The sequence below is a fragment of the Rhinatrema bivittatum genome, chromosome 8, assembly GCF_901001135.1.
Source record: "Rhinatrema bivittatum chromosome 8, aRhiBiv1.1, whole genome shotgun sequence".
Classification (NCBI taxonomy): domain Eukaryota; kingdom Metazoa; phylum Chordata; class Amphibia; order Gymnophiona; family Rhinatrematidae; genus Rhinatrema; species Rhinatrema bivittatum.
In genome coordinates this window covers 200,137,573-200,159,903 of record NC_042622.1, presented here as the reverse complement: position 1 = coordinate 200,159,903, position 22,331 = coordinate 200,137,573, and the positions used below count along the sequence as shown (strand labels likewise).

Sequence of the window (22,331 nt, the reverse complement as noted above, 5' to 3'; positions counted from 1 at the left end):
TGGGGGAAACATGTACAGTAACAGCTCTGTCAGCTATGGCTGAAAAAGTGCGTTAATGCCGTCGAAGCCATGTTCGCATTTATTGGAACTGCCATGAGGTCCAACTCTAGCCTGCCCCATCTGGCCTGTTTAAGGGCAAAGGCCTCTGCCGACAACTCCCACTCTCCTGGATCCAAACCGCTTCACATTGTACACTCTGGCCACATGCGACAGATGGCTCTCCGTCAAAACAGTTCCTGCGCTACCAGATGACTCTTCGTTCCGCCTTGCTGACTGATGTACGCCACCATCGTCACATTGTCCAAGGATACTCATACTGTCCTTCCTTGTATGAGAGGGAGAAAGGCAAGCAAGGCTTTGCAAATTGCTCCAGTCTCCAATCAAATGATTGACCAGGATGTCTCTTCTGGTGACCATCATCCCTGGGCAGTTTTACATAGAAACATAGAAATGACGGCAGAAAAAGACCAATCGGTCCATCCAGTGTGCCCAGCAAGCTCCCACATTTATTTTCCCATATTTATCTGTTTCATCAATCACCAAGTTCAGGGCCCTTGTTGGTAACTGTTTGATTCAAATTTCCTGCCATCCCCTATCATTGATGCAAAGGTGAGCATAAGGCTTAATGGTTAAGGGTAGTAACCACCGCATCAAGCAAGTTACCCCGATGCTTGGTTACCCAGACTGCACAGATCAATGCCTTGTTGGATATTGTCTGAATGTAAATCCTGTTTTCCACATTTCCCCCTACCATTGAAGCAAAGAGCAGTTCTGTATATCCATTTAAAGTGTTGTATCAGGCTTAATTGGTTTAGGGTAGTAACCGCCGTAAAAAGCAAGCTACCCCCACGCTTATTTGTTTACCCAGATTGTGACGTTCAGTCCTCGTTGGTTGTTGTCTGAATGCAAATCCTGTTTTCCACATTTCCCCCTGCCGTAGAAGCAGAGAGCAACTCTGTATATGCATTCAAAGTGATGTATCAGGCTTAGTTGGTTTAGAGTAGAAACCGCCGTAAAAGCAAGTTTGCTTACCGTAAACGGTGTTTCTGTAGATAGCAGGATGAATTGGCCATGCTGTCATGGGAACAGTCAGTCAGGCCCGGGAGGCGGAGCTTCCTAAGTGATGTCAGAGATTTGTTCTGAGGCTGCGCGTGGTTTCCCACGCTAACAACTCTCCTCAGTCTGTGATAAAGTAAGCTGACCCACCCACCTCCCTGATCAGTCGTAGAGTTGATGTCGACTGATCAGGGTGTGGGTCAGCATGGCTAATTTATCCTGCTATCTACGGAAACACCGTTTACTGTAAGCAAACTTGCTTTTTCCCGTCAATAGCAGGGCTGAATTAGCCATGTTGTCATGGGAGTCCTAAGCTCCCAGCACGCTGACGAACAGGTCATAGGTATTGTCTTATACAGCATGGTGAATGTTAGGTGACGTGTGAAGAGAAGCCCACATGGCTGCTTTGTAAATGTCTACTGGTGGAATATGGCGTAGATGGGCAATGGAGGCTGCCACTGCTCGTGTTTGATGAGCCATGGGCCGAGATTTATTTATTTTTAATTTTTATATGCCGAAATTCCTGTATGAAATACAAATCAATCCGGTTTACATGGAACGGCTAATCGCCCGGGGTTTAAATAACCGCCCAAGGCTTTTACATAAAATGGTTAAATTTACATATAACGATTAAAACAGTAAGTCTCAGTTTAACAATTAAACAGGAAATTGCCTGGGGCATTAAGTGCATGCCTAACGGCTTTACATAAAATTGAACAGTAACTCACCACTGGTTAAAATGAAAATGAAAACAATTGAACAGAGTAGTGGAGGGGGAGCAAAAAGGAGAGTAATACCTGAATGCAATGAAGGGATGAGTACCAGGAAGGAAGTTCAAAATTGAAAGGGAGGTGTAGAAGGGAGGAACGGAAAGAGTGGGAGAGATCCGGTTGGATAGTTGAGAAGGAGGACTAACGTGGAAGGGAGGAGATCAGCGTTAGCTACAGAGGAGGGAGGACCTAAGGGGGAGAGAAAGAGGGGGAGAGTAGGAGGACGGCAAGGGGAGAAGTGCCGCCTATAAAGAGAATCAGCATAGTGAGCTTAAGGAGATAGCACTTAAATTAAGGTATCAGATCATGCACTAAAATTAAGGTATCAAATCATGTCATCCTAGTAGCATTAAGTACCTGGGAAAGCTTGGCTGAAGAGCCAGGTTTTTAGCTTTTTTTAAACTCCAGTAGGCTGGGTTCAAGTCGTAGGTCTGGGGGGAGCGCGTTCCATTGGTGAGGTCCTGCAGTGGATAATGCTCTCTTCTTTAGTGAAGTTTTTGCTGGTGGGGCATACAGTGTGCCTTTGTATGCGCTGTATGAGATGGCAATGCAGAGTGACGTTTATGATGACAGAATTGTAATCACTGGGTGATACAGCTAGAGATGGTGCGTTTGGTCACCGGAAGGCCTGGGGCATTCGGGTTGAAAGAAACGAAGAGTTGTGATGCCCTGTGGGGCGAGCGGGTCCTTTGTTTATAGTAGGCAAATGCTCTCTTGCAGTCCAGGGTATGTAGTAACCTCTCTCTGTCATTCTTATGAGGTTTTGGATAAAAAGTCGGTAACTCAATTGATTGGTTGAGATGAAATTGGGAGACTACCTTCAGCAGGAACGAGGGGTGTGTCCGTAAGAGCACTTTATGGTGGTAGAATTGGAGGTATGGATTATAATGTACCAAGGCCTGTAATTCGCTGACTCGCCGTGCCAATGTTACTGCGGTAAGGAAGACCATCTTCCAGGTGAGGTATTTCGGATGTGCGGATTCCATTGGTTCAAAGGACGAGACCATCAGTTGTTCAAGAACTAAGTTTAGATTCCACGGAACTGGTGGTTTTGACACCAGGGAGGGGCGTAGGTGCGTGAGCCCTTTTACAAATCGAGAGACCATCGGATGGATAGAGATGGGTTGGCCATTGTGCAATCGGTGAAAGGCTGCAATTGCACTGAGATGGACTCTGAAGCTGTAGCGAGACCAGACATATACAACGTGTTTAAGTAGTCCAGCAAGGTTTCTGGCGTACAGGTAAACGGGTCAACTTTCCTGGATTCGCACCATGTGGTATAGCGTTTCCATTTGAAGTGATAGTTTTTCCTCGTGGATGGCTTGCGGGCTGCTAAAATTACCTCCTGAACTGTGATGGAGAAGCCTTGGACCGACAGAAGGCACCGTTCAACCTCCAAGCCATGAGATGCTGAGAGGAGTGCAACGGGTGGAGGAGAGACCCATCTTCCTGGGACAGCAGGTGTTCTTGATTGGGGAGTCTGAACGGTGCGTTCGTTGACAGGTGTAGGTGGTGTACGTACCATGGTTGGCGTGGCCACGCCGGTGCCACGAGGATCAATTGCGCCTCGTCCTTCATTCACTTTTGCAGCGTCTTTGTGATGAGGGGGATTGGAGGAAATGCGTACATCAGGTGCTCCGTCCATGGAATGAGGAAAGCATCCTGAGCGACCCCTGTGGGGAGTTGGCCTTACAGAGCAGAAGCGATTTACTTTCCGGTTGTGCTCTGTGGCGAAAAGATCTATGGACGGATGACCCCATCTTTGGAAGATGGTCTCAGCTACCTCGTTGTCGAGGGACCATTCGTGTGGATGGAATATCCAACTCAGCCTGTCCGCTTGAGTATTCGCGATTCCTGGCAAGTAAGTGGCTTGTAATTGAATGGAGTGGTGGATGGACCATGTCAGAAGGGTGAGGGAGGGCTTTGCGGCACAGAGTCCAGGAGCCTGAGCCCCCCTGTTTGTCTGTGTAAACCATCACTCGGTGGCCTTGGAGGTGAGAGACAAAGGTGCGCAGGGCATATCGGGTGGCTCTCAATTCCAAGAGATTGATGTAAAGAGATTGTTCTTGCTGTGACCAGAGGCCTTGCGTCTGGAGGCTGTCGAGGTGGGCCCCCCCAACCTTTGTGGGAGGCATCCGTGGTTAGGACTGCATTGTGCGGTAGGAGAGTGAAAGGAGCTCCTTTGGTGAGTGTTGGTTTTCGTAACCACCAGTATAAGTCTGCCATCATGGTTTTTGTCAAGGACACTTTCCAACGTAGTGGTTGAGAATGTTGTTTCCACTGCAGTTTGAGATCCCATTGGAGGTATCGCATGCGGAGTCTCGTGTTGGAGACTGCCATATGTCCCAGTACTTGTAAGACTTGATATGCTGTTGGCGACACGATTGACTTCAGGCGGCGAAAAAGGAGTCGCATGTTTCGTTTTCTGTCGGCCGGCAGAAAAACTCTGTATTTGTTTGTGTCCAATTGAGCTCCTATGAACTGTATTGTTTGTGCAGGATGTAAGTTGGACTGCTGATAGTTGATGATCAAGCCCAACTTGTCCAGGTACTGAATTGTATGTTGGAGATGTTGCCGAAACGTGTCCGGACTGGCGGCTACCAATAGCCAGTCGTCGAGGTAAGGAAAAATCATGATCCCTGTTGACGGAGGAACGCCACCACCACTGCCATACATTTGGTGAACACCCTGGGCGCTGTTGATAGGCCAAAGGGCAGGACTTTGCATTGGAAGTACTGGCCATGTACTTGGAAGGACAGGTATCGCCAGGAGAAAGGATGCATAGGAATGTGAGTGTATGCATCCTTGTGGTCTATGGAGCACATCCAGGCCTGGGGTTGGATTAAGGATAGCAGAGAATTGAGAGAGATCATTTTGAACTTTCCCTTGACGATGAACTTGTTCAGTTCTCTGAGGTCCAAGATTGGACGAAGGTCCCCGGATTTCTTTGTAATGAGGAAGTAGGGGGAGTGGAATACCGCTAGATGTTCTGTCGGAGGGACACGTCGAATTGCTTGTTGTTGAAGTAATGACTTCACCTCCTGTTCCAAGCGGATGTGGTGGGATCTGGGCCCCCCTGGCGCTGAATGAGGGGGGGGGGGAGGAGAAGAAGTGGATTCTGTACCCTTGTCGAACAATGTCTAGTACCCAATGGTCGTTTGTGATCTTCTCCCATTCCCGGATGTGTGCCGTGATTCCTCCCGCACACATCCTGAAGGTTGTGGAGACTCCAGGTCGGTACTGGGCGAGGAGTTTCCCATCTGATAAGAGGATTTCATGATTTCAAAGAACCCAGATAATGCCAGAGAAAGGTTGACGAAAGCATCCTTCATTGCTGGCGGCATTGGTGGTCTAGCCGGTACCTGTGGGCCGCCTGCCGGAATGGCTGCCAATAGGATATCTGTATCTGGTGGCTGAGTCTCGGGCTCGTGTGTGCACAGTGTTTCCCGCACCTTGCATTTCTTTGCCAGGGGTTCCTGCAAGACGTCACCCCGGGAGTGACGTTTGGAAGCTAAGGATAATTCCGAGAACACAGGAGCTGAGGAGGCAGAAGAAACTGATGACGAAGATAGTTGAATTTGACTTTCGTCCCTGTCTGATCTGGATGAGGAGGCTGGTGAAGAGGGTGTTAGGGTCAAGGGTGCATCCCTGGACGTCTTCGATACCATAGCCAGCGGTACGAAATGGGATTTCTTCCTCATCCCAGTATGTTCTGGGGGATGTGGACGAGATTTAGTTGTTTTCTTCCTGTTTTCTGGTGTCTGCGCCGAGGGCGCCATGGTTTTCGTCGGCTCGCTTCGGTGCATCAGCGCCGTTCCCTCGCGCTGCACCAGCGCCGTCCCTTTGCGCCGCAATGGCGCCGTTCCGTGCGGCGGAAGAGGGTGCGGCGGCTGGCGCACCTGCGTCACAGTTGGTGTCCAGGGCGACTCTGAAGGTCTTGGTCGATGCGTCTGACCCTCCGGCGCCGTAGCTTTGGTAGCCTGCGTCGCGTCCACATGGTGCTGTATCGACTGGGTGTGCGCCGCTGATTTCGACGTATGGGTCAGTTCCTGGGTATGTGCCACTACCCGCTCTGGCGCATGTGACTCTGGACGGCGTCTGCTTTTTTCACGGGAGGGATCTCGACTCCCAGACGCTAGATTTGTACCTCTCATGCGATCCTTCGCAGTCGGAGGTTCCACGGAGGCCGCTCAACGCTGTGGAGGCGGCGCAGTCGTGATAGGCCCCGGGGAAGAGTGGGCTTCCGACAGTGGGGCATAGGATCTGGTTCTCGAGGTTTGCAGATGCTCCATCTTCTCCCTCCTCTGTCGGCGTGCCCTCTGTGACATCCGACCGCAATGAGGGCACGACTTGAGCGGGTGGTCTGGTCCCAGACAACGATAGCAGAGGCAGGGTTTAAACCCTGAGGGTCGGGGAGCGTCCTTCTTGCCTTGGTCCTTCATTTTCTTCCATTTTTTCTTCTAATTTTTGGAATTTTCTGAGGTCTGAGGCTCCGCGTGCGATCCCATGCGCGGAAAAACAGACTGAGGAGAGTCATTATCAGCGCGGGAAACCAAGCGCAGCCTCAGAGCAAACCTCTGACATCACTTAGGAAGCTCCGCCTCCTGGGCCTGACTGACAGTTCCCATGACAGCATGGCTAATTCAGCCCTGCTATCGACGGGAAATAAGCAAGCTACCTCCACGCTTATTTGTTTAACCAGATTGTGAAGTTCAGTCCTTGCTGGTTATCTGAATGCAAATCCTCTTTTCCACATTTCCCCTTGCTGTTGAAGCAGAGAGCAATGTTGGCGTTGCATTAACTCTGTGAAGGCTTATTGTGTAAGGGTAGTAATCATCAGGTAGTAGCCTCCACTCCAGTACTCCACCCCCATGGCTCTTCTCTTCATTCCCAACCTCTAGCCTTTATGGATCCCTTGACAAATTGCCCCCAAACCTTTGAGGCTGGCGTCCATGGTCACCACCACCCAGTTAGGTTCCTCTAAGTCCATCCCTTTATCCAAATTGGGATGAGATAGCCACCATGAGAGACTGGACCTGGCATCCCTCTGAAGTGATAAAGGAAGCTGAAAATTCCTCCAATAGTGGATTCCAATGGGATAAAACAGCACTCTGAAGGGGATCGCATCTGAGCAAAGGCCCATGGAATTAACTTCAGCGTAGATGCCATAGAACCCAGGACCTGTAAATGGTCCCAGACTCTGGGAACCAAAAGTCACAGAAGTCAAAGCACCTGATCCTGCAACTTAATCACCCTCTCCAAGGTCAGAAACACCTACTAGACCCAAGTATCGAATCAAGCTCCCAGATATTCCAATGATTGGGACGGCTCAGAGTGACTCTTCGCCAGATTCGTCACCCAGCCCAATGAACGCAGGAGCTGCAAGACCCGAACTCAATCATGACATTCCATTTCCGACTTCACTCTGAGACAATCGTCCAGGTACGGGTGCAACAGGATTTCTTCCCCTCATCAGTGCCGCTGCCACCACTACCACCATCACCTTTGTGAACATCCGCGGCGCTGCCACTAACCCAAAGGGAAGGGCCTGAAATTGGTAATGCTCCCCTAGGACCTTGAACCTCAGGAACCTTTGGTGGTCGGCTCTTATGGGAATGTGGAGATAGGCTTCTGTCAAATCCAAAGACGCCAGAAGCTCCCCCTTGCGCACTGCCGCTATCACCGTCCGCGAAGTTTCCATGCGAAAGCATGGCACCCGGAGGGCCACATTGACCCTCTGCTGATCGAAGATGGGGCGAAAGGTCCCTTCCTTCTTGGGCACCATGAAATACACAGAGTACCTTCCCTATCCCCACTGCTTTAACCGAGGGATGGCCCACGGAGGAACCTAACACCTCGGTGAGCCTTCCCCGGTAGGAATCTTATTTCTTCCCTTTTTAATTTACTCTAAGAACTCCAGACTGCGGGTTTGCACTTCTACCACCTGCTGGAGACAGAGAAATACTGAGGGACTGCAGGTGGCACTCTTGGTTATGTAGCAGTGCCTGAAAAGTTTTTATTCTCTGCCTCCATCTGCTGGTAGGGATGCAAAACCCACTTGTCTGGTCTGATCTGGGGTAGGCACAAGAACAGAAAGTTGTTTATCTCTATCTATCTCTCTGAACCATTCACATAGCCATCCGGTCTTGCCAATCTGCAGAGTTGAACGTGCCATATGTAGATTTGTCAGTCTGGACTGATCCTCAGCTAATCACTCTGAGACCTCGGAAAGTGGAAAAGTCCAATCCCACTCCAAAATTCACAAATCGCACCCCTACCCGTTTCAAAGAAATAAGGGATAAACATGCACACAAATCACAATACACACAGACATCAAAACAATTTCATAAGCCACTCTTCATTTAGATCAAAGGCTAATAAATACCGACGTGATAAACTCCATGCTTATTTCGGCTGGTCATAGCTTAGGTGCGCACCGTACAGCAGATTTGCAATCGTAAGTATTTTTAAAGTACTTTTTAGTATTTTTTAAGTATTTGTCAGCAAGTTTGTTCCCCACATTCGTGAGCATGGGAAGTGATTTGTCTGTACAGCAAAGGCTACATGCCAGAGAGCTGCAGAAAATCATCAAGAATCATTATTTCATCACCAGAAGACAAAAAGCACAAATCAGCCTGGGGGACTTAGAAAAATTAATAAGTGAAATAGCTTGCCGTTGCCCCTGGTACTCAGAGGCGGGAACTCTGAATATCCAGGACTGGATTTTAATAGGCAATAATCTTCATATGGTCCCCAGAGCCCCCATAAAGCAATTATTAATATGGCAAAAATGTACAGAGGCCATAGAACACATAGGAAAAAAAAGTTTCAAGGCAGCATTTCCAAACCATGTGCTTTTAGAAGCAGGTATACTCAATCAGAATACCCTTCCCCCATCTTATTCTCAAACTCCCTCAGAGACAGCAAATTCTTTGTGTCTCCCCATAGCCACACCCAAGCCCATTCACACCTCCCCTTCTTTAGAAAAACAACCCTTTAGCACAATTAAGCCACAACTTGGCCTGTGCACAGAATTTCCTCAGAAACAGCAAAAAGAAAACCTTACAGAAAAAGAATTATTAGAAAGACTTCAAGCCTTTTCCATCACAGAAAAGACCCATGAACTAGGGGGGGACAGAATATGAAATAGAGCATCTGGGGACACACACTCACAAGGCACCATCCCCTACCATGGCTCCTGTGGCTTCCTCTGCGTCCACCTCAGAGAGAAGGCCCCTGGAGACTGGGGACGCTGAAATTAGAGAAGCTAGCCTCCCTCCACCTTGCCCGCAAGCCCTTCCCCATAGTGTTCTTAGAGAACTCTGCACAAGTATCAAGGAGACAGAATTTCACTCCTCTTACATCCGAGGATTACTAGAGAGATCCCCCAGGTCTTCAAAGAAATTAGCGTATAAGACCTTGGGCCAGGCAGCTGCACTCCTGCGTTACAAGCAAAGAAAATATCAATATGAAAGAAATGATTTAATGAGACAGTACAATGACCTGTTACAAACCAGACTACACCTAGTGCTGGAGCAGACACAGCAGACTTGGAAAAAATGGTTTCTTTTGGTCTTTGATATTCAGTTACAAAAAATCTGCATACTTTGAGAGCATTTCCCCCACATAAAGTGTATGCAGAGCCTTATGTTATAACTGTACTGAAATTTGAACAATTACTGTATAAATTACATGTGAAAATTTCCCTTTTGCAAAGTTAATTTGGCTCACATTTAAAATGACTCCATTTCTCTGAGATTTAAGTTTATAGCTTGTATTGCCAGCGCACAGAACTTGTATTCTTATTGTAATTTTCCCTATAGGAGAAAAATAGTATCTGTCTGCAAGAAATCAGCAAGTCCACAAGAAATTAGCAAGTCCTTGCCAGTCATTGTTTCTGATTGATTGTTATCTATTGTTAAACAAAGCTGTCTTTCAGTTCCTATTGACTGAAGGATTAATTCGTTGGGTGGAGTTCTCTGCTCTGTTTCTTTTCTTTTGAGAAACACTATTCCTCCCCCTCTTACTAACTCTTGATTGCCACTCATGGGGGGAGGGAGGGAGAACTTTTGAAAAGAAAAAACTGGACTTAGTACTGCAGTTTCTCTCCCTAGTTTATAACTCTGATACATTTCTTGATACATTTCTTTAAAACTGTGCTTGCAGCTTTCAAAGGGGGGCACGAGACAGATCAGATCTTCTGCTGATCCAAATCTTTTCCCTCAACCTTCAATGCATTACTACACTAGCCCTTCCTCTCACTCTGTCTTTAATCTTTTTAATACTTTCAAACTTCTTTAATACTGAACTGAGATTACTGAACAGTGTGTTTAATTTCCTATTCTAATAATTATATGAAGAAATTGTATTCTGATATTCCACATTGAATTTAAGCTCAGAGTATTAATGATTGCAACCTGGAACAATAGTTGCAATCTATAAAGTAATGATGGTGTCTCCACTAGGAGGCACTATGCTATTCTACCAGTTATATTATATTATTGTTTTAATAATTCTGTTGTATAATAGTTTTTATTTTTCAGGCCTACAGTCCTCCTGACTTAAGGAAACTTCAGTTTTATTTTCTTTTTCACAAATTTTTACAGAATTCTGAACCTTAAAATTTTTACTGACAGAGGTTGCTACATCTAAAGCAATCCCTCCCAAGCCTTTTCTTGCATATCTAAATTGATTTTATTAAATTGAATAATAGAATTGATTTCTCCAAGATTAAAAAAGTAAAAACTTCACTTTAATCCTTACCTTAGTAATTTTTTGCTGTGTGCCAGTTTTTAATATTTTCCAGATTGACAGCCTTCCTGCCATGAGGAGATGTGAAGATGAACACTTTGCAGCTTATTTTAACATTTTTCAAACATTTTTCTAACACCTTTTGACTTTTGATTTTTGATCCTTGATCTAATTTTGTTTTTGATACCTTTTTGATAAGATTTTTAGCTCAAATTATGTGTTATCTGTTGTCTGTCTTGATGTCAAGAAGACTATGAATGAATATTTGCAGGATGAATGAATATGAATATGTGTCAGTCTTGTGTAACATATGTTTAATGTAATGTCTAACATACTTGTCATTTGTGATTCAGCTTACTGCAAATGACTTTTCCTTTAAACGATTAATTTACATTTATGCTATTTTACTGAATGAAAATTGATCACTGCATAAAAACTTTCTTGATAATGGGATTACCCTCTGTTCTGAAAACTAATAATGGCTCTATTTACTGCAGCCATTCCTTTGCATGAATTTTGTCAATAATTGAACATTAAATACGTATTTGGCATCCCCTACAACACCACAGGGCAAGCCATTGTGGAGAGAGCCAACCATACCCTTAAGAGCTCTTGACCAAACAAAAACAAAAAGGAGGGAATGCCCCTGGACTTCCCCCTAAACAGGACTGGCTGAACAAAGTATTGTTTACTTTAAATCATCTAAACATATCAAATTTAAGACCACAGCCATGAGTAATCATTATGGGACTAGGGTTAGTCACCCACAGCCATCAGTTTTGTATAGAATATTTAATGTCTGGTACGGTCCCGTTCCCTTAAAATGGGGAACGAGGATATGCTTCTCTGCTTGCTCCCACAGATCCACATTGGGTTTCAAGCCATTATATCAAGCCGTGGAAAGATGGAAAGGTGTCCGGGTCTACAGGACCTGATCCCCAACTTCTCCCTGAGCCTCCACAGCCCTCAGAAGAACAAAGACCGGACTCCTCACAAAAAGCAGCACCACATGACCTGGGGACAGATCAAGGCCCTATCCAACCAATCTGCACAACTCTTGGAACAGCAAGGCCTTGAGAAAACTCCAGAGAATTTATTAGCCGCCTTTTCTTGCCTGAATGCCAACTCATTAACAATTGTGTTCTGCACCCTCCTCCTTTGCCTTATTTCTCCAGCTATGGCGATTTCAGAACAAGGATTCTGACAGAACAACATGTACATCCCTGATACACAGAACTTTTCACACCTGTTGAATCGACTGATGCATGCTGTACCATTTAACCTTACAGTATGGACTAATTATCCTTTACAGAGAGGTGTTTTCATTAACTCTCCAGTTAATAATACCATACTACACATCGGCAGCTGTATTCAAGAGACTGCCGCTCTTTGTTGGGACTATGATACAGGGGATGGAAAGGGGATTCAGGTGGGAAATATCCATATTGTAACCGAACCTTTGTATTAATCACTGAACACTTACATAATTATACCACATATATATGTGCAATTGGCAGATTACAGGATGTGCAGTGGGAGACCCAAGCAGGTGCAGAGAGTATAGAGGGGACGAGGGATTTACCCTTTGTAGTTATATAGCCCAAATGATAAGACTCCGTAACAAAAGAGAGGCGATCAAGAATCCCATAGATATGTATACAGAAACTCAGATAGCTAGAAGCCTGTTTCCCCCAATGGGGACAGCTATGAATTACAGAGACTTACACATCCTAGCTAACTGGACGACTGCCCTATTTAATCAGACAGTCCATGCATTAAAACTATTCACAACAGAAGTTTCTCAGATTAGAGAAGTAGCATTCAGAACAGCTATACCTTAGACACTATTTTAGCCTTAAAGGGTGGTGTTTGTGCATTAATTGGATCTCATTGCTGTGTGTACATATCAGTTTATAAAGCAAACCTCACACATACCATAGAGCAGATAGAAACCATGGTTGCTGATGCACCACTTTCAGGCAGAATACCAACTTCTCCATGGGACTGGCTATGGTCCTGGCTCCCTGATATTTCTGGTCTCAAAAGGGTGATTTCTATTATAATGACCATAATTGCCTTAATAATTTGCCTGTGCTGCTGTATTCAGTGCATACCCAACCTCATATCCATACTGAAACCTTGCTCCCAGCCCAGATACATAGATGCCTAATAGGGAATCCTGAGCCCTGCAGCGGTTGGCACACCACGCTGCACCAGCTCTAGGTGATATGGAGATTCAGGAGCTCATCGGCGGCTGGCACACCATGCAGACTCAGCTTTTTCTCTTCATATCCCCCTTCCCCTATCTCCAGCCCATACCAAGACATAACAGATTTCAGTAAGGGTCTAAAGCTTTATTGAGCTGCCTAAATAAAAACAGAAAGGGTGAGATGTGGGAATTATAAGCTTTGCCAGCAAGCCATTTCATCAGGGTTTAACACTAACTTCCCTTCTCCCTGACCTTTGCGCTGAATAAAGCATCACTTGTGCTTAAGCCTCTCTGCCTAGGAGAGGATACCCGACTATCATGTATTTCTCTGGCTTATAATTAACCCTGATAGCCTGAAAGAAGGGCTGGGTGTTCACTAGTCAGGGGCAGGACAAAGACAGGAGGTATAGAATTCAGCAGCCAATGAAATGATCCGTACACACCCCCTGAGCCAAGCCAATAGTGTAGAGTCACGTCTGTTGCTATGTGGAAAGGAACCAATCATGTGATGACACATCATCCGCCTTTGTATGAATGTACAATAAAAAGAGCACCCTTGGGAGTGCTCGGCCTTCTTTTCCTGCCTGCGATGAAACCTGCCTGATGCGTCTTCATTGCCTCCATATTCAACACTGGGGAATGACTGAATTTTTGCAATAGTGGCAAGTAATTGACTGCTAAATTGAATGCTTTGGCCTTCACTGCTTATAATGTGGATAAGCTTCCCAGCTAAAGGTAAAAATAAGAAGCATGATCTCCTGCAGGCAATAAAGCTTCTACAGCTGACAAGTGGGCAATATCGTTAACAAGAGCAGGGTATCCCGGGGTAACAAGGTAACATCTAACCAAAAGGTAGACAAATTACTGCTCGGCAGACTGGATGGGGCACACTGGCCTTTACCTATCATTTACATCTATGTTACAAACAGGCCACAGCTCACGGGCTCTACACACGACCGGACGCACGTTTGGTATACACTTCCATAACCCCTGATGCAAAACAGGGGTAAGCGTGTCAAAAATGTGTGTCCAATTGAGTGCCTAGTTATAGCGCTCATCATATGTAAATTCATGTTGATGAAGCTATTACGTATTTCCCCCGATGCAAAAAAAAAATGTGCGCCATACATGCACATTTTAACCTGCAAAAATTAATGTCTGCCCAGAGCAGATGTTAATTCTTGAGAAGCCCAAAAATGTTACAGGAAAGCAGAAAATAGTGCTTTTCTGTTCCTTTTTTTGGTTCCTCTGACTTAATATCATTGCGATATTAAGTCGGAGGAACCGAAATAGAATTTAAAAAAAAATAAAGTGTGCTGGCAGTCAGATGGAGATTTGTGTCAAAAGGATATCCTTTCTCCTCCATTTGCGATCCTCGCTTGCAAACAAAGATGGTTGGAATGGTGCCAAAAGAGCATGGCCAACAAGCTTACATGCATTTTGAGGCAGACTGAAGTGGTATCAGCAATTAAAAAAAAACCAAAACAAAACAAAGGCAAGATCTGCAACTTCATCAGGAGTTCCCAGAGCCACCACACACTTTTTATATGCGCAGTTACAACATTAAAAGATCATTTGGTCATTTCAAGATTATCCGCTATCAAAAAAAAACCAAAACATTCTTTAAATCAGAGTGTTATATACCACTATGATACATCCAAAACATAAATACAGAATGAAGAATAAATAGGATATTATAAGGTGAAAAACAATGGGACATAATATACATTAGCTATAGTAAGCCAACTTAGTATCTGCCCTTACAGAATCAGAGCAGACTCTGTACAGACTTCAAGGAATGAACTTAACATGCCACATACCATACCAGATGTTTTCCCTGGCAAAGCAATTCAATAGATAACTTTATCCTTGTTATAAAATGCTGTATTTAAAAACTATGCATCAAAATAGTAATAGTGACCTGTTATCTATTTCTCTCTCTATTGCACTTCTAGCCCAATAGCTTCCTCCAGCAATTTTGGGCTTCCATCTCAATGAGAACTGGCCTCTGAGCATTCATTTGCAATGATCCATGGTTTCTACCCTTTTTTATTACCCCCCACAACTAGTGCAGTGATGGTTCTTGGCCAGCTGCCATGGACTGCTGCTTCCTCCAGAATATAGTACATTTGCACTCTAGGTCTGGTCAATAGGTGTCACCACTAAGCAATAACAGAAACTACCTCACACCTAGGGCTACAAACACTGCCTCTGCAGCATCCCTAACCAAGCCAGGGAATTGAACCTGGGTCTTCCACCTGCATCAAAACTGTACTGCAAAGTCATTAATTTTGAAATTTGTACACTGCGCCTTGTATTTGCATGGAGTTTCTGAGAACAGTTTTGTTAACAGGAGAGTCACAGGTTCTGATTAGTTCATACTGGTAAGAATATCATAAATAGCATTTTACCATACCAACCAATTAAATGCTATGTCACTGCAGTCCCCATTCGATCAGGGAAGAAGTGCATGCATACAGCATTAAGAAATGTAGAAAAAATAACTTATCAGTAAACCTTTTAACTGAGAAAAAGGCTAAGTAAAACTGCACATTCTATTTCTCCATTTAACTTACCTAAATCTTCCAGAAAGGTTTACCTGCACATACTGTCGAAATTCAGGATACTTTGTGGCCAAATGTGCGAAGTCAGGTGGCTTATCCTTGTACTTGTTTCTTGGATGCATGGACTTATTAAGAGCCATCCTACAAATATGAAAAAATATACATGTAGTTAAAAAAAATAAAAATAAAAAAAGCACCAAAAGAGACAAGCAACCTTCATAAAATGTTACGATCTGCTCCTCCAGAGGGGAGGAGCTAGCAATCTGTTAGGATCTACTATGCTGATGAGAGGAACAAGCAGATGAGAGTTAATAGTCTGTTGTGCTCAGTTCCTGAAGTGGGAGAAGTGAGCACTCTAATGTAAATAGGTGGATCCTTGGGCAGATGGCAGATGACAGCGCCCCCTGGAGGATATCCTGAGAGGGTCCACCGCTAGGCTTGGGTATGGAGACAGACACAGATAGTTCTTTTATTAGACAAGTTCGTAGAACCTCCAGAGGTGGCAGTAGTGAGCTGATGTGCCTGGCAGGGTTGAAGTCCCTCAGATACTGGAACTGCCATCCCAGGGTTGCTGAGCTGTAGATTCTTAAAGAGGCTCAGTAGTTGGAAGGAGTTAGGCCCTCGAGAAGCGAGTACCTGGTTCCAGGGAAAGCTCTGAGAGAGTGATGGTAACTCACAATTGTCTGTATCTGTAATGGCTTCCAGGCAGTAGAGAATCTTCAGTGTATTCAAGAACATGAGCCCTCGAGGCGAGTTCCGGTTCCTATATGCAATCTGAAATAGTAACTCACAAATGTCTGTACCTGCGATAGCTTCTAGACAGTAGAGTGTTTAGGAACATGGGCCCTCGAGGAGCGAGTACCGCTCGCTCCTCACAATGTCTGTATCTGCGATCGCTTCCAGGCAATAGAGAGTCTTCTGAGTGGTCAGGAACATGGGCCCTCGAGGAGCGAGTACCGGTTCCTGTCTGCAATCTGAAATCAAGAAACGAGAGCGAAGCCCCCAAGGAGCGGGTACTCCTGGTAAGTCAGAGGAGGCAGAGTAGCGTAGAGAGAAGTGGGTCCAGATGAATCCCCGCAATCAATCCTTGCTAACTCAAATCGTAAACACAATTGAAGACCTTTTATGTTGGAAACGGATGACGCCCCTGAGGTTCGCGCCCTTGCTGGTACATATTTTGGAGCGCTTGCCCTACGTCATCAGGAACATGGTGGATCTGCAGCGTCGAGCCGGTCCGGGGACATGGGGAGAAGCGGCATGGAGACGCCGCGGCAGCAAGCCGTCCATCAGACCCGGAGGGAGTCACCACAGAGGTAGAGAGGGTGGAGCGAGGGCGAAGAGCAGCCATGAGCGCAACATAAAACCAATTGAAATGATGCCAACTACCTCCTGGCCATCAATAAACAAATGTAAAAAAGGGGAAAAACTAAAGATGAGGGCCAGATGCACTAAATATTTTTCCACATATATGGCAAAAAACACTTTTGGTACATTAGAACCTGAATGTGTTATATACTGAGCAGGAGTTAAAATTTTCTGTTGTAATATTCAATGTTCCTTTATGACTTTCCTTTGGAGGCAAATGAAGGTAATGTGATGGATTTTTGGTATCCATTCAGTCTTACTCATTAATGTGCTTTCTTTAAAAGAATTGCCAGTGTCCCAATTTGGAAGAGAACATCCACTTTGGCGCCTGGCACCTAAAAGTATTTCTCCCATTCTGTCCCCTATGGGTAAAAGTTTTAATAAATTAGGCTCTTCAAGTCAACAGCCTAACGTAGAAAATGGATTATGCCACAAAGAATGAGCAAAACATGAAAATTATAAGAATTTGGTCCCATAAGAAATACTTAGTTGTCTCTATGCTTCACATTCACAATAGCATGATGTGCCTTTTTTGTCCAATTTTACCAGTGTCCCAAGTTGAGAGATAAAGTTAACCCCCTTGGTAAGAAAGTCTGATAAAAAAAGAACAGAAAATTAGTACAGTCACACCACTTTCCAGAACTTGTAGGGCAAAACCCAAAACAAGACGACTTACTATGTAAACTCTGCTCTGGCAACCTAAAAATTAATTACACCCATCAATATTATTTGCAGACAGCTATAGCCCGTGGCCAAAATTATATCTCACGAGGTTTATAAAGGGTACCATTGATACCACAATCTTACATAAGAAGTTGCCATACTGGGTCAAACTGAGGATCTATCAAGCCCAACATCCTGTTTCCAACAATGGCCAATCCAGGCTACAAGTACTTTGCAAGTACCCAAACATTAAATAGATCCCATGCTACTAATAAGCAATGACTATTCCCTAAGTCAACTTGATTAATAGCAGTTAATGGTCTTCTTCTCCAGGAACATATCCAAACCTTTTTTAAACCCAGCTATACTAACCGCACTAACCACATCCTCTGGCAACAAACTCCAGAGCATAAATGTACACTGAGTGAAAAAGAATTTTCTCCAATTTGTTAAGAACATAAGAAATTGCCATGCTGGGTCAGTCCAAGGGTCCATCAAGCTCAGCATCCTGTTTCCAAAAGAGGCCAAACCAGGCCACAAGAACCTGGCAAGTCCCCAAACACCAAGATGATCCCATGCTGCTGATGCAATTAATAGCAGTGGCTATTCCCTAAGTCAACTTGATTAATAGCAGTTAATGGACTTCTCCTCCAAGAACTTATCCAAACCTTTTTTGAACCCAGCTACACTAACTGCACTAACCACATCCTCTGGCAACAAATTCCAGAGCTTAATTGTGCGGAGTGAAAAAGAATTTTCTCCGATTGGTCTTAAATGTGCTACTTCTAAATTCATGGAGTGCCCCCTAGTCCTTCTATTATCCGAAAGTGTAAATAACCGATTCACATCTACTCATTCAAGACCTCTCATGAATTTAAAGACCTCTATCATGTCCCCCCTCAGCCGTCTCTTCTCCAAGCTGAACAGTCCTAACCTCTTTAGTCTTTCCTCATAGGGAAGCTGGTCCATCCCCTTTATCATTTTGGCTGCCCTTCTCTGTACCTTCTCCAGTACAATTATATCTTTTTTGAGATGCGGTGACCAGAATTGTACACAGTATTCAAGGTATGGTCTCATCTTGGAGCGATACAGAGGCATTATGATATTTTCCATTTTATTCACTATTACCTTCCTAATAATTCCTAACATTCCTAAAATAATCTACTTTACAATTAAAAAGTAAAAACTCAAACAGGATGGCCTCCTAATGAAAATAACTCTTTAAATGATGCCAAACTTAAAGTAGTATACAAAAAGCAAGATGAAGACCTAAACCATATTATTCTCCTAAATTCATGCTTGGTGTTTTCTTTTTTAATGCTGGGAACCATTTTTGGATTGCAAGATCTGTATAAACCCAAGCTATTGTTACTTGACTACCACACGGAACAAAAACTCATGAAGAGTGGGTGGCTCACGGGAATGATGGCTACTACCTGGTGATACTGCCCTTATTCAATAAACATACACACAGTTAATGCGACTCCAACATTGCTCTAAGCTTCAGCAGCAATGAGGAAATGTGGAAAAAAGGATTTGCATTCACAAAAAAGCGAGAGTAGCTTGCTTGTTACAGCGGTTACTACCCCAAACCAAATAAGCCTGATACTTCACTTTCAATGCATATCCAGCATAGCTCTCTGCTTCAATGGCAGGGGAGAAAGTCTGACATTTCACGCATATCCAGCATAGCCCTCTGCTTCAACGGCAGGGTAGCAAGACTGATACTTCACTTTCAATGCAAAGCCAGCATAGCTCTCTGCTTCAACGGCAGAGGAGCAAGACTGATACTTCACTTTCAATGCAAAGCCAGCATAGCTCTCTGCTTCAACGGCAGGGGGTGTGAAGAAAGGTGGATCTATATTCAGGCAACAATCAACAAGGACTGAATTACATAGTCTGGGTAAACAGATAAGCGTGGGTGTAGCTTGCTTATTGCGGTGGTTAATACCCCTAACTGGTCTATCCAGTAAAGTGCGGCCGCGTTTACCCCGCTCCTAACCCGCGTTAGCCCTTCCTGCGATCCTGAATCCCCTTTAACCTACTCCTACCGCGTCCTAAAATCCCCGGGCAACCCCTTCCGCACGCGGCATGTATATTGCATGCAAATGAGCGAATTAGCTATTCCCTTGCATCCCGTAACCCGCGCCCCGACTATCGCTATCTTTCCCTGCCGTTTTGTCGCGCGTTTAACCTGCTAACTTACCGCCTACCCTTACCCCTGCGGTAGAGGCAGGGGTAAGGGTAGGCGGCAAGCTTTCCCCCAGCCCCCGCTCACCTGCCCCGGCCGCGATCATGGGTGCCGGTCTCCGGGGCAGCCCCAGTCCTCTCCCCTCCTCCCGAAGCAAAAAAAAAGCGAAAAAAACGTAAAAGCAAAAAGTAAGTCGCTTCGCCGCTTCGTACTGCCAGCCCCTTCTTCCCTCCTCCCGGAGTAAGGCTGCTTTTCGCGCCCTGCTTCGGGAGGAGGGAAGAAGAGACACTGACAGTGTGAAGCGGCGAAGCGACTTACTTTTTGCAGCTCCCTCCGGACATCTGACCTCTCCTGCCTCCCGCTGCGCAACTTACTTTTTTTTGCAGCCGTCCGGCCATCAGCAAGAACGGATCGTGGCTCCCCTGCCTCCCGGGGAAGATGGATGCCAGCACGGGGGAAAGCGGCCCCTGTGCATGCAATTGGCCGCTCAAGACGTGACGTCACATGCCGTGACTCCAAATGTCGTGACGTCACGTCTTGAGCGGCCAATTGCATGCACAGGGGCCGCTTTCCCCCGTGCTGGCATCCATCTTCCCCGGGAGGCAGGGGAGCCACGATCCGTTCTTGCTGATGGCCGGACGGCTGCAAAAAAAAGTAAGTCGCGCAGCGGGAGGCAGGAGAGGTCCGATGTCCGGAGGGAGCTGCAAAAAGTAAGTTGCTTCACCGCTTCACACTGTCAGTGTCTCTTCTTCCCTCCTCCCGAAGCAGGGCGCGAAAAGCAGCCTTACTCCGGGAGGAGGGAAAAAGAGACACTGACAGTGTGAAGCGGCGAAGCGACTTACTTTTTGCAGGCGTCCATCTTCGTGAGCAGCTGGAAGCAGGAGAGGTCGTCCGATGTCCGGAGGGGGGTGCAAAAAGTAAGTCGCTTCGCCGCTTCGTACTGCCAGCCCCTTCTTCCCTCCTCCCGGAGCAAGGCTGCTTTTCGCGCCCTGCTTCGGGAAGAGGGGAGGGGGGACTGGCAGTCCCGACTTCCTGGTATCTGTCATTTCAAATGACATTTGAAATGACAGATACCAGCGTGGCGTGAAGCATTAGGCCCGCGCACCCAGGATACTGTATAGGCGCTCCATCCAGTAAAATGGGTTGCGCGGGCCTAACGCTTCACAGACGCGGTTTACATTTACATGAAATTATAGTTCAGGATCGAGCGGTAGGTGAGCTGCACTGTGCGTGCGGCAACCGTGGGTGCGCCGGGCACTAACGCAGCTCTTCCTACCGCTCGGTACTGGATAGACCTGTAAGTAAGCTATTTCACTTAGATGCAGTTCCAACACTGCTCTCTACATTAATGGCGAGGGTGGAAGGGAAATAGAATAAAAAAGGTTACTAAGAGCCAAGAGAAACAGATAAGTATGTGAGAGAAAACAAAAAGTGCAAAAGCTTGCTGGGCAGACTGGATGGGCCATTTGGTCTTCTTCTGTCGTCATTTCTATGTTATGTAACACAAGGGTGGGTTCTGTGAAGGCCGTGTCAGCAACCTAAAGTCAACAGCTAAGGTCTGATGTCACAGCTGCTGAGCGCTTCAATGACTTGGTTAAAATTTTCGACAGCAATAAAATAAAGCAAATATCACGATGCGGAATTACCATCCCTCAAAAATTATAGTAATTACTTGGCAGCCAGAAGGAAGCATCACCGTTATTCAGAAGGGGGACCTGACATGTCTATGTCCCTCAGAGCTCATGAGAAAGGTTAATGTTTGTTTTTTGTCAGCCCAGCAAGCTGAACATAGCAAACAAGGATAAAGCAGCTGGCCGTCAAGCACATTTTACTTCAAAGCGGACAAGAACCAGAGTGACATGAATTCTACCCCTTTGCCAGAACCTATGACTGGACCCAGTCATTTTAACTCCTTTTCATCTGTCACCTAGTTCCGTTTCCTGGGATTAATTACTCAAGTCAGTTGCCAGAGGTGCACTCGCAGGTCACTGCCAGCCAGAGGTGGCTGCACATAGCCTGGTAACTGTGAAGAAGGTTGGGATGAAGGCGCCCTACAGTCCCGCGCCGTTAAACAAGGCTTCGCTTTTCATTGACGACGCGTGGAAGGAGCGTGCCTCGAGCTCGCAAGCTGCAAACGTTGGCAGAATATGTTCCGGTGCTCTCTCATCCCCAACAGGGCTTCAAGAGGCTGCCGGGGTCCGAACTGCTGAAATAGGGGAAGGGCAAGGACTACTGTCAGCCAGGAAAAGACACAGCCAGGACGGACCCGGGCAAGGGATCCCGCAAGGCCTTTATCTGCGGAGGGAAGGAGGGGGAAAATAGATAAACAAAGAAATGAAAAAGAAAAACGTCGCTCACACGCTCCTGTCACGAAGTCCCACGCCACGCTCGGTGTGCCTCGGAAGTGATTGGCGGCTAAGCGACGGCGGCGGCGGCGACGCATGACGTCACTACCGCTACGCCGAACCCGGAGGAGGCCCGCCTCCGCCCCGACGTCACTGTTTTGTCTTACAGAAGCGTGGGGTGATTTCAGGCCGCGTTTGCGTGTGAAATAGTGGCCAGCCAGCCAGCGTGGGGTATACCGTGCGTGCGGTGGCAGAGGGTGCCAAGTACTGGGGCATCAGCGTACACCCCTTTTTCCACCCTCCTAACCTCCCCGGGCCAATGTAATAAAACTTGAGTAAAATTTTATCCTACATTTTCTTTCCTTATCTTAATTTTAGCCTATATTTTTTTTTAACTCCCCGTGTAGTAAATAATGT

At 45.9% G+C, this 22,331-nt stretch overlaps 1 protein-coding gene across 2 annotated transcripts in view; it reads right to left on the bottom strand.

Moving 5' to 3' along the window:
- Positions 1–22,034, bottom strand: part of METTL16 (methyltransferase like 16) — an 89,645-nt gene extending 67,611 nt beyond the window's left edge. Inside the window, exons 1-2 of one of the 2 annotated variants that reach the window (XM_029612522.1) lie at positions 21,928–22,034; positions 15,363–15,491 (exon numbers count right to left, since the gene is read on the bottom strand). In XM_029612522.1, coding sequence (XP_029468382.1) covers positions 15,363–15,490 — 128 coding nt within the window. In that variant the 5' untranslated portion in view covers position 15,491; positions 21,928–22,034. Of the gene's footprint in view, positions 1–15,362; positions 15,492–21,496; positions 21,903–21,927 lie in introns of those variants that run through there. The other variant, XM_029612523.1, reaches the window with a different exon arrangement.
- Positions 22,035–22,331: the final 297 nt, after the last annotated feature.